This window comes from Dryobates pubescens, chromosome 25 (assembly GCF_014839835.1).
Source record: "Dryobates pubescens isolate bDryPub1 chromosome 25, bDryPub1.pri, whole genome shotgun sequence".
Taxonomy (NCBI): domain Eukaryota; kingdom Metazoa; phylum Chordata; class Aves; order Piciformes; family Picidae; genus Dryobates; species Dryobates pubescens.
The window spans coordinates 14,890,496-14,907,519 of record NC_071636.1 but is presented as its reverse complement, the minus strand read 5'-3'; the positions used below and the strand labels follow the sequence as shown (position 1 = coordinate 14,907,519).

The window sequence follows — 17,024 nt, the reverse complement described above, 5'->3', positions numbered from 1 at the left end:
ACATCAGGTTTGTGCTAGGCCTTTTCATGCCTGGCAGCAGCCAGGATAAAGAGACAAGCAGTGCACACAGGCTGCATTGTATAGGGACATGCCTACTGTGTCTGCCAGCCTGTTTATGCCAAGCTGGTTTTCTTCCCTTCCAGCCCTGGGTGTGGTGCCGTTGAGTGCAGAGGAAGGGAAGTCCTGGGTCCAAAGTGATTAGATCTCATCGAGACTTTCAGTGTTGCTAGATTTTGCATCAGGCCTGAATTTCATCCTGTTCAGTATCTGTTTACTATGACAGAGCTTCTGTGCTTGTTATTAACATTGTGGGGTTTTGCAGCATTTTGTAGCAAGAAGTTTAAGGCAGCTGTATTTGTGGTTTTCAGCATTTTCGTTGCTGTTTTCAAAGCCAGCAGTTAGTGTTAATTAATCCAGCTCTGGGTGGAAGGAAAGTGCCATCCTTTGATTTGCAGATTAGGCAGCTGAGGCCTTACACAGATGTCTTAAGTGGCTTGAATAAGGCCATGGGATGGATCACATGTACTGAATTGGAGCAGGCACGGAATTTCTGTATGCCTTTAAATTATTTTGTGACCTTGCAATAGACTAATAAATTGTTTGGGGGTTAATTACTGTTCTGGAACTTTTTTCCCCTCTGACTTTTAGCGAATGAGCTATTACCTAGAATGCAAGGACTGGGTTTGTAGCACTGTGCTGCTTTACTTTTGTTTGCCTGTGTTGAAATCAGTTTTGCAATATTCAAGAATCCTGTGGAGTAATCATTAGAAGCAAGATCTGTATGTAGTTAATGTTGTCTTTCCATGTCTCTGATACAGTTCAGCTTTTCTTGTCCATGGTAAATAGTGTCTTTTCATCTTCAGCACAAAGATAATGTGGTTCCTTACCTCCTCCGACTTCTGAAGGGCCTTCCCAAAGTCCAGTGGATAGAAGAAAGCAATGCACGGAAAGGCAGAGGTGATGTTTGGGTTTCTTTGATAATCCTCATGGAATGCCAACCTGGAAACAGACATCACAAAGATTACTGAGGACATGGTACAAGGAGAGTTGATAGGTTCTGCTGGGTGCTTAATTCCTGACTCAACAGACTTTAATATTGATTTTCTTAGACATGCAGAGGAGATTGAATAGCTCCCAGCTTTCTTGCTTGACTACTCTGTGATAAGTTGCACTTTCCAAATAATTCTGCACTCAATGCATTTAGTTACTAAACTGAGAAGATTGTGTAGTAGTTAGAGCAGGATTGTGTAGTAGTTGGGGCAGGAGAGTGGAACCTGAAATCTGTATGCTCTGCTTTGAGCTTTGATGCTTAGTTGCTGTTCAGACTCTTGCTCTCTTAATAGCTCTTTAAATTAATCTAAATGTTTTTTTCACAAAGGCTATTATAAAATACAATTATCTTCCAATTACTTGAAAGCCTGGAATGCTTGGGGTTTTTTCTTCAAAGTTTTAATGATTAAAATGATTATTTGAACATTTCATGCTGAAATGAAGATGGTCAGAGTGTACTTAAGTTTTGTATGTAGTACTGTATTTTCCTGTAGTCCGTTTGAGCCCTGTGATGTAACAATCACTCCTGTCTTAGGCTTTATTATTACTTGCTTTTTCGAAGTTGATTCTCCCTAGCAATGCTCAGGGCTTGTTTTCTGTCTGTTACTTTGCAGGCTTGCTTCCAGTTGCAGAAAACTTCAGCTTCTGCTTGGTAACATTGTTGTCAGACGTTGCTTACAGGGATGCATCTCTCAGAGAGCAGGTAGAGTTGATCTTGTTTGTGCTCTTGTAGCCCCCAGTTCTCCAACGCTGCAGTACTGACAGATATCCAGAGAACAGGGCACCACAGCTGCTTCCTTTCTTGCAAAGGGAATGATTGTTTCAGTGTGTTGCTTTGCACGTGTTAATTATTAATCAAGTATGTAGAAGATATTCGTATGTCTGCTGTTCCTTCTGGGTGTTGGAGAATGTCAGCTGCTAAGTCCTGAGTTTCAGAATTCATGTTTTGATACTGAGATAAGGACTGCTGCAGTTTTATTTTGCTAGCATGTACATCTAACTGCAGCCTTGCCAGAGGAAGCTCTGAGTCAGGGCAATCTAGACTTAATCACACAGCATTATAAAATCTCTTTTTTTACAGAGGTGCTTGCATTAGTCTCTGCAAGTTTCATTGGCTGTAGTGATCTGGGATAAGGTAATGAGCTCTCTTTACCAAAAGGTATTTTTTGTATGTTTCTCTTGGTTACTTTAGATTTTGGAAGCCATTCTACAAGTAATGCAGTTCCTGTTGGGAATGTGCCAGACCCCACAAATGCATGATAAAGGTACTGTTAAAATTGTTGCTCTATTTGTAATTCCTGTCCTGTGAACTTCTCCTGTGTTTTCTAATGATCAGGCAGACTGAGCAGCTTTTTCTTTCCACTTCCCTTAGCACGTATTTGTTCTTTTTGTTGCTGACTGGTGAATTTGGAAGCAGAAGTCTATCAATTTGCTGTGCTTTCATAGTTTTTCCTCTGCTCGCACAGATAAACCTTTGTAAAGCAAGCTAGGCCGAACCGGTTCAACGGAGTGGCAGCCAAACCGTGGAGAGGAAGTTCCGGGCTGCTGTGACTGGTCTGTGACACCTGTTTGTCTTTTGCAGAATATTTATGCAAGTATGCAGTGCCCTGCCTGCTGGGCATTTCTCGGGCCTTTGGTCGCTACAGCAATTCGGAGGAGGCTCTCCTCTCAAAGCTCTTCCCAAAAATCCCCCCACATTCCCTGAGAGTTCCTGAAGAGCTGGAAGGAATTCGCCGGCGATCCTTTAACGATTTCAGATCAATCCTTCCCAGCTCTCTACTCACCGTTTGCCAAGAAGGAACGCTAAAGAGAAAGGCTAGCAGTGTATCTAGCATCTCTCAGGTTCGTGTGACTTGCTCTGGGTTCTAGTCAGTGCTTAGATAATTTCTTAGCAAGTCCAGAGAAGGGCAACAAAGCTGGGGAGGGGTTTGGAACACAAGCCCTATGAGGAGAGACTGAGGGAGCTGGGGTTGCTTAGCCTGGAGAAGAGGAGACTCAGGGGTGACCTTATTGCTCTCTACAACTACCTGAAGGGAAGTTGTAGACAGGCGGATGTTGGTCTCTTCTCCCAGGCGGCCAGTACCAGAACAAGAGGACACTGTCTCAGGCTGCGTCAGGGGAGATTTAGGTTGGAGGTTAGGAAGAAGTTCTATACAGGGAGAGTGATTGCCCATGGGAATGGGCTGCCCAGGGAGGTGGTGGAGTCACCATCATGGGAGGTGTTCAGGAGGAGACTTGATGGGATGCTTGGTGCCGTGGGTTAGTTGTTTAGGTGGGTTGGATTGGTTGAGGGGTTGGACGCGATGATCTTGAAGGTCTCTTCCAAGCTGGTTTATTATTATTATTATTAGTCTGAATGTTCAGACAGTCTCTTAGCACATTGTTTGACCAAATACAGAGATCTAGCTCTGAAACCCTCAACGTAGGAAGGACATGGACATCATGGAGCAGGCCCAGAGGAGGGCCATGAAAATGATCAAGGGCCTTTAACATCTTTGCTATGAGGACGTGCTGAGGGAGCTGGGGTTGTTCAGCTTGAATTAAAACAGGCAGGGAGACCTAACAGCAACCTTCTGGAAAAGCATTGATTCCCTGTTTTGTTAGTCCATAGCCCCTCTTAGTATTGCCTGGAGTTGTGTTTCATTTAGAACCATCCTTTGGAAGGTGATTTTTATTTTTGTTTTAATGTTTTATAGATAGTTTTAAAGTTACAGCTTTTATGTGATGTTTCAGGTTAGTCCTGAACGTGGAATTCCCCCTCCCAGCTCTCCTGGAGGATCTGCAATTCATTACTTTGAAGGTAAGTTATTTTGCAAAGGAACAGTGTAGGATTTGAGCATTTTGTTGCTCTTTATAGAAAAGTGAAAACCAAAAATCCTTTAGACCCTTTTATTTTACTGCCCTCTTACAGTAATTCTCTGTACAGTACAGTAATTCCCTGGCCCATGCCTGATAGGATTCTGAAAAATTTGGGGGTATTTAAAGGCAGCAGAAGTTATTAGTAACACCAGTGGTTTCCAGGCTCAGTTGTTTCTGGCACGCTTCTGAGAGATGTGATTTCCTAGCTGCTAGGCTGTGCCTAGTACTGAAGAGCTTAATTCAGCTAGGCTAAAAATATTTCAGGAGATGAAGCTGAGTATTTTTGAGGAACCAGTGTTAGTATTCTGCTTCACTGGGCAGCTAAATTGTTCAGCTAGAGTCTGGAGCTTTGAGACCTTTGTGGCACATTGTGTCAAAGTAAAGTGATTTGAGTCATTGGGTTAAAAACTAGTAGTTTGGTGAGGGGAGAAATAAGGAGGGAGACACTGGAGTGCTCACCAAGATGTGTTAATCACTATAGCTTAAAAGGCAGAAATAACAAAATAATGCCCTGAGTTAATACACAGACTGTCAGCCACTGAGTTTTGGTTGAGCTGTATCTGTGAGTTCTGCATCAAAGCAGGCCTGAAATTTAACCTTTCATGAATCATGTGAAGAACTAGCTCTGTGTCTGTGGTGTTTCGGTGTCTTTGGTTTGGTCTGGCCCTTTCAGGTTTTTAACATTTTGGCCATTTTCTGTTTCTGGGTCATTCTCCTCTCCAGAGCCCTGGTTTAAATTAATTTCTTCCATGTTCCCTTTACTCTGGTGTTGTGAGACCCCACCTTGAATACTGTGTCCAGTTCTGGTGTCCCTAGCATAAGAAGGATACAGAGCCATTGGATTGAATCCAGAGGAAGCCACAAAGAAGATCCAAGGGCTGGAGCAGCTCTGCTGTGAGGACAGGCTGAGGGAACTGGAGGTGTTTGGCCTGGAGAAGAGAAGACTCCAAGGGGACCTTAGAGCTGCCTTCCAGTACCTGAAAGGAACCTGCAGGAAGGCTGCAGAGGGACTTTTCGTAAGGGTGTCTAGAGACAGGACAAGGGGGAATGGTTTGAAGCTGAGGAAGAGTATGTTTAGACTGGATCTTAGGAAGAAGCTCTTCAGTAAGAGCATGGTGAGACTCTGGAATAGGCTGCCCAGGGTGGTTGTTGATCATTTGAAATGAATTCTTCCATTGTGATTGTAAGCTTTTAATGAACAATTGTGTGGTTTTGTCATAGTTCTCTGTCTTGAATTGTGCTTCTTGATAGTTTGCAAGTTAAAGACGACCTGCGTTAGAATGAACTCTTCAGCAGTAACTAAACATGCCCATTATACATAGTGTATCCTCTCTCTCCCTAAACTTAATTTTTTTGGTCAGGTTCATATCTTCCTGATGGGAGTGCACTGGATCCCGATTATTACTTCTCTACAATCAGCTCCAGCTTTTCAGTTTCTCCTCTCTTCAATGGCATTAACAATAAAGAGTTTAACATCCCCCTGGAAATGCTCCGCCAGCTGCTGGCCATGGTATGTGATGGGGTCTTACACAGGCTGCAGTGAGACTGCATCCTAGAGACTCATGCTAGAAAGAGATGCATTTTCAGTTTAAGCTTTTTGCATTGCAAATAAAAAAAACTTTTTTTGCCTCCCATGCTTTAGGTAATATTATTTTTATGGCATTTAATGTTGTGCTTCCAATAGTGTTCCTAAAAAGTTCTCATATAAATAGCAAATAATTTGGAAAATGGAAGTTCCTGTCAGCTTCCTCCAGCTCCACCCCTGCAAGCCAGTTGAGCTGAGGTGACTTACATACTGCTAGTTACTGAAATACACAATTGTTTTTTGCTGTGAAAATGAGACCCTTTTCTAGAAGGGTTTAGTTGCTGGGAACTCACAGAAGTGACCCAAACTGCTGTCCCTGTCTGCAGCCTGCAGACACAAAGACTCAAATATGTTTATCCTTGTTGCGACAAGAAATTCTCGTAGCCTTGACTTCATCTGACACTTTGCAGTCAAGAGCCTTGAGTTTTCTGTGCATGGGCAGGTTGCATTGAGTTACTACCTAAAGTCAGCCACAGCAACCACCAGCATTTTATTTTTACTTTTTTCTTTTCCCCCCTCTGTAGGTCAAACAGATTGTTGGGGATTCTCTGCTGAAGATCTTAGATGCAGTTGTGGCTGAAGTCACAGAGGTGTGTTTTCAAACTCCTGTTCTAACAACTTTGGATACTTTATTTTTTGCCTTGATTAATACTGGGAAAATTAACCTTTTACCTATGTAAAGTGGTATGCTTGCTCTTTGCAAAACAATACTCATTCCCTCTTTTAAATGCTTGTTTACCTATGGAGGAAAACAATTACATGGCTGGAATAAGATTTATTCATCTCTGTGGTGGAAAATACCTAATTTTGAACAGGTTGTTTCTTCTCTCTTTCAGACGGGTGCTAGTACAGATCTCTATTATAAAGCATTCAGTGACCCTCTTTATCTTGCTCAGTTTAAAATGCTGAGAGACACATTATACTATATGAAAGGTACAGTATTGGGATTTAGTTTCATTTGTCATTCATTATGTTTAGGATCCAAAGTGTTGCCTGCATTGTATTGAGTGCTGGAACGCCGAGGTTTGCGTTTCCTGGGAACTTGGTGTGTGCTCCAAAATTTGGATTTTGAAATGTTTTCCATTTGTGGTGGGTTGAAATTTCCCCCTCCCCAGTATTAACTTTGCCAGACCAGCTCAGTTGGAAGCAAATGAAAACTGTATTTACAAACTCCAGTCTACAATGGAATGAAATGAATATGCACAAAATATACAGGATTTACAGTGTTTTACAGGTCTTTACAATTAACAAACAACACAAGAACCCCCCTGGTCAAGAGACCAGGGAAGCTGTCTCTCTGCCCCCACCACCCCCTGTCCAAAAGTGGGGGGGAGAGAGAGAGAGAGAAAGTTGCTGCTAAGCTTAACCAAAACAATGCAGCCAAGGTCAAGTAGAAGCAGGTTAGTATTCTCTGCAGAGCAACCAAATGAGAAGAGATGAGACAAGAGGCCCCAGAATTGTTTTGGTACAACCAGTCTTATGGTAGCTATCTCTCCAATGAAATTGTTCAGAATTCTCTCTCTTTTTCTTTTCACACCCAATAGTGATTTATTTACATTTTGTTACTTTTTCTGCTCAAGATCTGTGAAAAATTTTAAAGGCATAGCCTAAAACTACCATACCATACAAAAAGGTGCTAGTGAGATAGGAAAAAACCAGAACATTTGGAGCACCACTAAAAGGATTAATAGATGGCTTTTCAGTTGTCTGCTTACTGGACTTTGCTATGAAATTTATCTTTTAGGTAGGGGATAAACTGCACAAAATATTTCTTTCATAGCAATGAATTTTATATATGTTGTCATTCTGATACACTGACTCCCATCCTTCTAGTATAATGCTATTTCCTTTTACTTCTTCAGATCTTCCCAACTCATTTGTGAAGGAAATCCATGATTTTGTGCTCGAGCAATTCAACAGCAGTCAATCAGAACTTCAGAAAATCCTTCACGATGTGGATCGGCTGCACAACGAACTGAGTCCTCTAAAGCTGCGCTGTCAGGCTAATGCTGCCTGTGTGGATCTCATGGTGTGGGCTGTGAAAGATGAGCAAAGTAAAAAAATGCTCTTTGTCTGGAATATCTCTGGGAGAGGTTTAAGGTGTAGAAATACTTAGAAGTTCTCTGAGGGTAGGTGATGCTCAGAGAAATACAAAATGAACTTCAGTGGCATAGTCTTTGCTTTTAGAATGCAAGAGTAAAACTGCTGTGAAAAAGCTGTTGGAGGAGTTGGCTGGGTGGTCAGAGATCTCTTCACAGACATGGAAACACAGGAGGAGAATTAAGCTGATCTATTTTCTGTATTGCTCTAGAAATTCCTTTAACCCTTGGGTTGTGTGTAGCTTAATAATGAATTTGCTGAAAATAAGTTTCTGTTGGGTTCTTTGTGTCAGGTGCAGAAAACTTGTGCATCAAGTTATCAGAGAAGCTGCAGTCAAAAACCTCAAGCAAAGTCATCATTGCTCACTTGCCACTGCTGATTTGCTGTTTGCAGGTCTGTCTTTACAACATTTGACATTGTCAGTGAGTGAGAGTCTGGGGAGTTGTACAGGTTGCTAGAAGAGCACTTTGCTTTTTGTATTGCTCTTCATCAATGTGTTCTACATTAGGATTTTAGAGGTCTGATGTGCAAACTAGAACTACAGTAGAGCAGTACTTTCAAAATTGTCTTGCTCAACTACTTCTTGAAGAGTAATCTGCACAGTGCTTTTTTTAACTAGTATTTAGTTTCTGGAACATTCAGTTTCTTAGTCCATTATGTAAGTAGTTCTAATACTGGGACTGGCAGATCACTGAGTTTTAAGACTAAGGTTTGTTTATGCTAATTTTCATGTCTTCTTACTAGGCACTTACAGCCTTAATAGATGTGGTGTTTTCCACCACATAGTAAGTAACCAGTATTCTCTACATGTTGTAACTTGCCAGTACCTCTGATTTTAGAGAGTGCAGCTCATGAAATCACCCAAGAGAAAAGCGGCAAGACTCAAATGGCATGTGGCACTCCAGGAGAACATCAGAGAATAGGAGGCTTGCAATGTGTAAATCTCTTGTTAAAAATGGAACCTCTCAGAGCTCTGTGTGGTTTGGTTTGGGTGGGTCTGTATTGAGCTCGAGTTGCAAGCCCAAGATGCTGTTAGATTCTAAAGCTGTTCCTTTTCCTCTGTTTGTTTGGGTAGGGTCTGGGTCGTTTATGTGAGAGGTTCCCTGTTGTGGTTCATTCTGTCAATCCATCCTTGAGAGACTTCCTTGTGATACCTTCCCCAGTGCTTGTGAAACTTTACAAGTATCACAGCCAGTATCACACAGGTAAGGGAACAAAAGAAGAGGCTATTCTGCTGAGCGTTTTACAGCTTGTGTGGCTTTTCAGTGCTTTTGAGTATTTTCTGGGGATACAGCTGTAGGGGGAAATGGAGATGTATTTGTGATCATTTTGGGGGGGAGACAGAAGAGGAATGTGGTAGAACCACAGAGTGTTAGAGGTTGGAAGTGACCTCAAAAGGTCATCCAGTCCAACCCCCCTGCCAGAGCAGGATTACCTAGAACAGGTCACACAGGCACACATCCAGACAAGTTTTGAATATCTCCAGAGAAGGAGACTCTACAACCTCTCTGGGCAGCCTGTTCCAGAGCTCCATCATCCCCACAGTGAAAAAGTTTTCCCTTCTGTTCCTGTGGCACCTCCACTGCTCCAGCTTGCACCCATTGCCCCTTGTCCTGTCATTGGACATCCCTGAAAAGAGCCTGAATAGAAGTGCATTTGAGGGCAAGCAGTGTTTGTAGAACTGCTTTTTATCCTAGCAGCAATCTTGCTGTGCCTCTTCTGATGAAACCAAGGTAAGATCACCAGCAGCTGCAGTGTGGTACTACAGTACTGAAGGCTCTATTAGGTGCCAGCCTCCTGTGCTCAGTTCAGAGCAGTTTTCTTAGGGCTTTGTCCACATAGGCCTTGTCCTTGGAGGTTTCCACATAGTGTACAACCTGACCAATGCATCATCATTCTTAAAGTGAGGGGAGACAAAAAGAAATTGCATATCCAGCTGGAACCTTCTTTGGTTCAAATCAGGGCTGTTATGTCTCATTCTTCCACAAAGCCTTCTCCTGTGCCCTTGGTACCCTACTTTACACTTTGGAAGGCAGCCAGGTCTGTCCAAAGCTACCTCTCACCAGGCTGAAGGAGACTGTGCTTCTCACACTCTCCATACAGGTCTTGTGCTGCAGCCCCCTGGCCACCTTGGTGGCATTTGGCAGGTTTTCTGTTGTTCTTCGATTGTAAAGCCAAGTTATGATTTCTAGAAGGAAAACCTTCTATTTTATCACTTGCTAATGCAAAAGCAATATCATAATGCTAAAGCAGAACAAGTAAAATGAGACCTAAAGGTGACCCAGTTTAGCAATAATTACTTAGGAACAATTAAATGCAGGAGTATCTTGCATAGCTGTTGACAATAACCTGCACTTCCAGAGCTCTTCAGTGCAGCTCTCTGAGCTGTGCCCTCACCAAATACTGCTCTGCCTGTGTGCTCTCCTCTCAGCAGGGGAGAAATAGCTATTTCAAGTGGTACTGATTTCTGTACTCTTGTGTTCTTAATAGGTGGTAATGACATCAAGATTAGTGTAACCAATGAGCATTCAGAGTCCACCCTAAGTGTAATGCCTGGCAAGAAAAGTCAACCATCCATGTATGAGCAGCTGCGGGACATCGCTATAGACAACATCTGCAGGTGAGAGAGGCTTGCACCACATATTCTGCTTCCGTAGCACAAGTGTTGTGACCCTTTAGAAGGTGCTGCTCTGGGCCTCTGAAAAGGCTTTTTGCCTTTTTTGCTTGTGACTTCATTTTTCTTCAGGCATCTCTTAGTTCTGTTTATGTCCTAACTGTAAAACAATAGTTCAGTGTCGTCATTTTGCTTCCCAGGTATTGGTAATTCATGCAGTCTCCGTTTCAGTACTCAGCAGGGGGTTGTTTTCTGCTTAGATTATCATGCTGAGAGAGGATTGTGGGCAGGGTCATTGAAACAGTTATTTTGGTTGGAAAAGATCTCTAAGATCATCAACTGACCTACACCATGGCTACTAAACCATGTCCCCAAGCACCATGTCCAGGTGTTTTCTGAACACCTCCAGGGACGGTGACTCCACCACCTCCCTGGGTAGCCTGTTCTGGTGTCATGATGATTCTTCCCTTCTAGAGAGCTACAGAGTCCTGGAGGGAATACACATGGCTGATGACTAGAGACAAAGGATTGATGTTTCCAAAGCAGCGGGGTCTGAGTTTACCTTTGTTTATGGAGGAAGCAGCAGTAGAAACTCCACTCATTTCTCAAAACACATCTGCACCCTTCCTAGGCAGTGAATTCATATACCTCAGTGTGAACTTTTTTCCCCTTATACCTGTTATTTTAATTCCCCTCTAGGTGTTATAGCAAGTTCTCTGTTTGTTGTTTTTCCAGGTGCTTGAAGGCTGGCTTGACTATAGATTCTGTGATCGTGGAGGCTTTTCTTGCCAGTTTGTCTAACCGGCTGTATATCTCTCAAGAGAGTGACAAGTAAGTTGTCAGCCATCAAACCAAGTTTTCCTTCACTCAGTGAACCCAAAGCTTACATCTTAAAATAAGTACAGAATTGTTTTAGAATTAACTATCTATGAGATCAGTGAGCTGCTGTGTGGGGTCAAGATCTTGCCATGCAAATCATGGCAGAGCTGACCCTTGTTTTCACACTGAGAGGTATAGGTTGATTTTTATCTGATTGAATCTTCTCTGTGTATTACCCAGTTTGGAGTCACAGATTGAGAGATACTCTCTCAGCTGTATCTTTTAAGCTTCAGCTATCTTTTATGGCTGGATACAGCTTGTCACTTTAGCAGTTGACGTGTCAAGTTTGTAAGAGACTGACCAACGCATAAATCTCCACCAGGAAGTCCTATCGTGGCTGGTCTGACTGTCATGTTCTAGAGTGTTGCAGGTCATTTAACTTTTGTCCCTTTTGTTTCTAGAAGAGTTTGTTCATGGATTGGTGTGGGTTTTGTGGACAGTGAGTTTGTGGGAGATTTTTTTGGTTTTCATCTTGAAAACCAACTTGTGCAAGTATATCTCCAATGTTAATGTTGAGGGTAGATGGGTGACCAGAGTGGCAATATTAAAGCTGTTAATGATGTTTCAATTAAAATTCATTCTTAGATGAAATGCTTGGAGGTCTTGGTAGCTGTTAAGCAGTTACATGCATGGGTTTGGGGTTTGTTGTTTGTTTGTTTTTTCCCTCCAATAGGGAAGCTCATTTGATTCCTGACCACACAATTCGTGCTCTAGGGCACATTGCAGTGGCATTGAGGGACACCCCAAAAATGATGGAACCCATCCTACAGATCTTACAGCAGAAGTTTTGCCAGCCACCTTCTCATCTGGATGTTCTCATCATTGATCAGCTGGGCTGCTTGGTCATCACTGGAAATGTAAGGAAAGAAGCGGCCAAGAGAGTGCCAGTTAATGATTCCTTTAGTTCAAAGGAAACATGTTTTACAAACTACAATTGCAGAAGCTTCTTGAGGTTTTTCTGTTCCCATGAAACCTCCTCTGCTCCAGCTTGCACCCGTTGCCCCTTGACATGTCACTGGACAACCCTGAGCAGAGCCTGGCTTCATCCTCCCAACCCTGCCCTACACATCTTTATCAACAGGAAAGAGGGCACCCCTCAGGCTCCTCTTCTCCAAGCTCAAGAACCCCAGGTCCCTCAGCCTGTCTTCACAGGGAGATGTTCCACTGCCTTCAGCATCTTTGTGTCTCTGTGCTGGACTCTTTCAAGCAGTTCCTTGAAGTCCTTGAACTGAGGGGCCCAGAACTGGACATAATATTCCAGATATAGCCTCAGCAGGGCAGAGTAGAGGGGGAGGAGAATGTCTCTCGACCTACTAACCACAACCCTTCTAATGCACCCCAGGATGCCATAGGCCTTCTTGGCCACAGGGGCACATTGCTGGCTCATGGGCATCCTTCTGTCCACCAGAATTTACTTTTTCTGAATTTACCATTCAGAATTTACCTTTTCTGAATGTAATTCTTAGAACTCAGAAGGCTGAAGAATAAATGTCTGTTAGGAAGGTGGAGATAAAGAACTTTGAACAGTTAAAAACACTTCCTCTGGGTTCTTTGTGGCAGCTGAAACTCTTGCTCAGTCTGTGACTAGATACCTATCAGAAGAACTTGATAGTACTTAGTTTGTATCCACTTAGTTCTGCTTAGTGATTTGGGGTTTGGTTTGGTTTGTTTTCACAGCAATATATTTACCAGGAGGTGTGGAACCTGTTTCAGCAAATCAGTGTTAAAGCAAGCTCAGTCGTTTACTCTGCCACAAAAGATTACAAGGATCATGGATACAGGTGACTCTTAGCTGGCTGAATACTCTACCCAGGGTCCTTTATGCTACACCAGGGGTTTTCACTTTTTCCCAGTCAAAGTTTTATACTCAAGCTATTTATAGTACTCTTCTTTTTAATTTGATGCTAAAAAGTAAAATATTAGTTGAAAAATATAGCACTTTCTAATCTAGAGATTCCTAAAAATGGTTTTCACTGCAGGTGGTTCTGGTTAACTTTTTTCCCCTCAATAAGGAGTTCATGTTTGCAAATGATAATTGACATTGAGTTGTATCATCTCCAACTGGGGTAATGAATCTCCTAGCCTAGAAAAGGTCCTCAAATTCCATTGGATTTTGGGGGGGGGGGTAATTTTGGGTGTTGTTAAATGTGGTCCAAGTACTTGTTAGGGATTAAATATGAGCCATGGACAAAGTAATTCTTAGTATCTAAGCATGCATTTTAATTCCTGTTCTGATTAAAAACTTCATTGGTTGGGGTAGGTAGTGTGTGAGTAACCAAGAGGTCAGTTCCTGTGGGTGTTCCAACATCCTCTCTGACCCAATGCAGTTTTCACAGTGACTGATACTAGCTGAGATTCTGCTCAAGAACTTTCCCAATCCAGAAGCTCAGCCCTTTGCTGTTTCTTGTCTGTAGCCATACCTGCTCCAGGGAATTAATGTACTTTTGGCTGTGACAGCATCAACAGTGAAGTGTCCTCCAGGGGCAAAGTTTACAAAGAATTTTTCACTTAAATGCTTACTGCATTTCAGTTAAGTGATGTGCCACCATTCATAGAAAAACCCCACAAACCAGCTCTCTTGAGTGAAGAACTGCCAGTGCAAGAGTTACTATCACATTCTGAAGAGAGCACTGAAATTCAGAGCTTTGGGGAATTGCTTGTTCATAACTGTTCTCTCTTCTCAGGCACTGTTCCTTAGCAGTCATTAATGCCCTAGCTAACATCGCTGCTAACATTCAAGGAGAACACCTTGTGGATGAACTTCTGATGAACTTGCTGGAACTATTTGTTCAGCTTGGGCTGGAAGGAAAGAGAGCCAGTGAGAGAGCAAGTGAAAAAGGACCAGCATTGAAGGTCAGATATTCACTGCATGTTAATTGTATGCGGCTCTCCATAGTGTTCTGTGTGTCTGAACCAAACCCACACGCTGAAAAAAATCACACTGCCTTCAACCTAAGAATGTTCTGATCATGGACACCTAACAAATCTGTGTATAGTGTCTGAGCTAAAATGGTGGTGTCCCTCTTGTCCATCTGAGTGATTTGTGGGAGGCTGAGGAGACCATCTAGAGTGTTCAGCTGTTGGAGGCAGAGCTGCAAAAGGAAATACAGAATGCCAAGTCCTGAACTCCTCGAAATAATTCTTGGAGTGTCTGTAGATGGGACAGAATTCTAATTCCAGTGGTATCATAGGAAAATGCAGCTTGGAAAGGACCTCAGGAAGTCATTAGGCCAAACTGCAGCTCAGTGTAGCCAGTTTCTGTCCTCTTGTTTGATCCTGAATTGCTCTGTAAATGGCTGCAGCTTCAGATTTTTTTATTCCCTGCCCCCGATCCAAGCTGGTGCAGGCCTATCTGTCCAGGCTTATAATGGAAACAGTGCAGTGAAGTGAAAAACATTTATTTAAATTCTCTGCTGATTTTCAGAAGTGCTTTATTTATAGTGCAAGTCTACTCAGAAAGCTTGCCAAAGAAAGGAGACTTGTCCCTTTGATTGGTAGGGGAGGAATACTTTGCAGAAGAGTAAATTTTAGGTCTTTAAAATAGACATCTTGAATGCACTGACCTAAGGATGCCTGCAGACAGAAGAATCTGTGCTTGGTTTGACATGGAGTTGAGCTAGGAGGCAGTGTTTCTTTATTCTGAAGATACTGATAACTGTTTCACTGGGGCACTCTGTATTCAGCATTCTGGCTGACTCAGGTTGCATCTCTACTCAGACTGCAGCAGTTTGCTGTGTGCAATGCTCTGTCCTGATGCTAGCAAGAGTTACAGTGACTTTTTTTCCAGTCATTTCTACCCCTTAGAGTGATTTGGGTGGTATTATTACCTTCAAAAATATTTAAGGGTACATCTTCTGTTATGCTTTGTCTTGGACACTACAGGGAAGATGACTAGAATGTGTTTTAGTTGGGTTGTACCCTTCTTGTCTCATCTCAAGACTATTTGGTGTGCACTTCTCTCCCTTCCCCCCCATTCTCCTGTTTTCCATTCCCCTTCCCCCCCATTCTCCTGTTTTCCATTCCCCTTCCCCCCATTCTCCTTTTTTCCATGAGCAAATGCACTCATTCCATAGAGTGCAATGAAAAGCATCCTCATGAGTGAAAGGAGATTTGTTTTTCTTGATGCTTCTTACATTTCATTGGAAGAGGCCTGAAATAAGCCTTGAGTATGGTGTCTTTTTGCAGACTTGTTACTTTTGGCTTCATTTTGGTAATAAAATTAGACTCTTGGTAAACATTTGACACTTGTCTATGGCCACTCATTTAGTTTGAGCATTTTGCTTGCAGTTGTTGGATGCCGTGGTATCAATGAATATTTTACCACACCCTTTAGATCAAGGCATAATATCTGACTTCTAAATATAGCAAACCTTGTGCTGAAAGAGGAAAACATCCTTTCCATCAGGGACATTTCAGTCTGAGGAGCCACCTCAAAAGGTGTTTTCACAGAATGTCAAGGGTTGGAAGGGACCTCAAAAGTCCACCCCCCCCTGCCTGAACAGGATCACCTAGGGCACACAGGAACACATCCAGGCAGATTTTGAATGTCTCCAGAGAAGGAGACTCCACAGCCTCTCTGGGCAGCCTGCTCCAGGGCTCTGGCACCCTCAAAGCAAAAGTTTTTCCTCATATTCCTGTGGCACCTCCTCTGCTCCAGCTTGCACCTGTTGCCCCTTGTCCTTTCATTGAACATCACTGCCTTTGAAGGACTCCTGGGTGTCTCAGGACAGTCCTTTGGATTTCCAGGGTGCTCTCTTGTGGCTGGCAATGTCTGTTTTCATTGGCATAGGCAGTAGGAATGTTTGATGTTTGAACTAAGTCTCTTGCAATGAGTATTTTAGAAGTGCTTTTGGAGATGTTTTGCTAAGTTCCTTTTTCTTTTCCAGGCTTCCAGTAGTGCAGGGAATCTGGGTGTGCTCATTCCTGTTATTGCTGTGGTGAGTATCCAGTGATTGGTTTGTTGCAAACAATTTTTCTTCCATGCATCAGGTGTTGGTGCTATTTCATGGTCAGACAATTTGATTAACAGCTGGTGCAGAGGTTTTCCAAAGTGTAACTACTAATTCAGTCAGAACTCGGTGTGCAACCATTCTAGATCTCCAGTGTCCAAGTGCTGGGTCCAAGCTGGGTTTGTAATTCAGTAAGACTTCTTCCCTAACTGCTGTAGCTTCTCCAAAAAGGGGTCTAGAAGGCCTGTAAACAAACTTAAACTTACTGGAGGGGAAAAAACCAACAACACAACACATCACTTTCTGTCCTCCTGAAGTTGAATTCTTATTCTCAGTCAGTGGGAAAAGCTGTTCCATACTTGCAGCGAGCGTGCCTGCTTACATCTTGCTCATACTACACAGCCAATAACAAGCAGAAACAGATAATTAATTTAATACTCTGCTCTCCCAGACTTCTTTACTGAAACTTTTCAAAGAAATTAGCACCAGTTAAAGATCAAAGAACTGCTCCTTTCCTTCTCCTGTCTCTTCCACCGGTTTTCAGCATCAGCTCTTCCTGAATTTACCAGGGCCAGTTCTCAGCTGTACAGAAGTGTGTTTGTAAATGTCTTGGGTTGCTGTTACTCAACAGGTGCTCAGTTTTTGCACAAAGTGGCTAGTCCTGAGTTGGGAGATACCTTTCAGGGAGTCTTACTTTTCAGCTGTCAGTAATGCCATCACTGCTCTGAATAAAAGCAGATAGAGAATAGGTTAGTGCTTGTTAGAGACTTATGTCAAAGCCATGAGGGTGCTCTTCTGTTCCAGACTTATATTGATGATAGATTTGTTCTGAATAGCTGGGGATAACTGCATTTTTCTTAATCAATTTGACCTTTAAATGCAGTCAGATAGTGCCAGGATCTGAAGCAAGAGTTAATGGTTACATTATGGTTGTTGAAGCAAATATTTGACTTTGTTGCACAATATATGAAGACCATGAGTTTTGAGC

General features: G+C 42.6%; 1 protein-coding gene across 1 annotated transcript in view; it reads left to right on the top strand.

Moving 5' to 3' along the window:
- The window catches only part of PI4KA (phosphatidylinositol 4-kinase alpha), a 62,087-nt gene that overhangs the window by 4,531 nt on the left and 40,532 nt on the right, over nucleotides 1–17,024 (top strand). Inside the window, exons 3-19 of the mRNA XM_054173116.1 lie at nucleotides 864–957; nucleotides 1,665–1,753; nucleotides 2,243–2,315; nucleotides 2,633–2,892; nucleotides 3,784–3,850; nucleotides 5,271–5,419; nucleotides 6,019–6,084; nucleotides 6,331–6,427; nucleotides 7,357–7,548; nucleotides 7,887–7,987; nucleotides 8,670–8,799; nucleotides 10,085–10,214; nucleotides 10,944–11,039; nucleotides 11,761–11,944; nucleotides 12,765–12,868; nucleotides 13,772–13,940; nucleotides 15,974–16,024. Coding sequence (XP_054029091.1) covers nucleotides 864–957; nucleotides 1,665–1,753; nucleotides 2,243–2,315; nucleotides 2,633–2,892; nucleotides 3,784–3,850; nucleotides 5,271–5,419; nucleotides 6,019–6,084; nucleotides 6,331–6,427; nucleotides 7,357–7,548; nucleotides 7,887–7,987; nucleotides 8,670–8,799; nucleotides 10,085–10,214; nucleotides 10,944–11,039; nucleotides 11,761–11,944; nucleotides 12,765–12,868; nucleotides 13,772–13,940; nucleotides 15,974–16,024 — 2,052 coding nt within the window. The remainder of the gene's footprint in view (nucleotides 1–863; nucleotides 958–1,664; nucleotides 1,754–2,242; nucleotides 2,316–2,632; nucleotides 2,893–3,783; nucleotides 3,851–5,270; nucleotides 5,420–6,018; nucleotides 6,085–6,330; nucleotides 6,428–7,356; nucleotides 7,549–7,886; nucleotides 7,988–8,669; nucleotides 8,800–10,084; nucleotides 10,215–10,943; nucleotides 11,040–11,760; nucleotides 11,945–12,764; nucleotides 12,869–13,771; nucleotides 13,941–15,973; nucleotides 16,025–17,024) is intronic.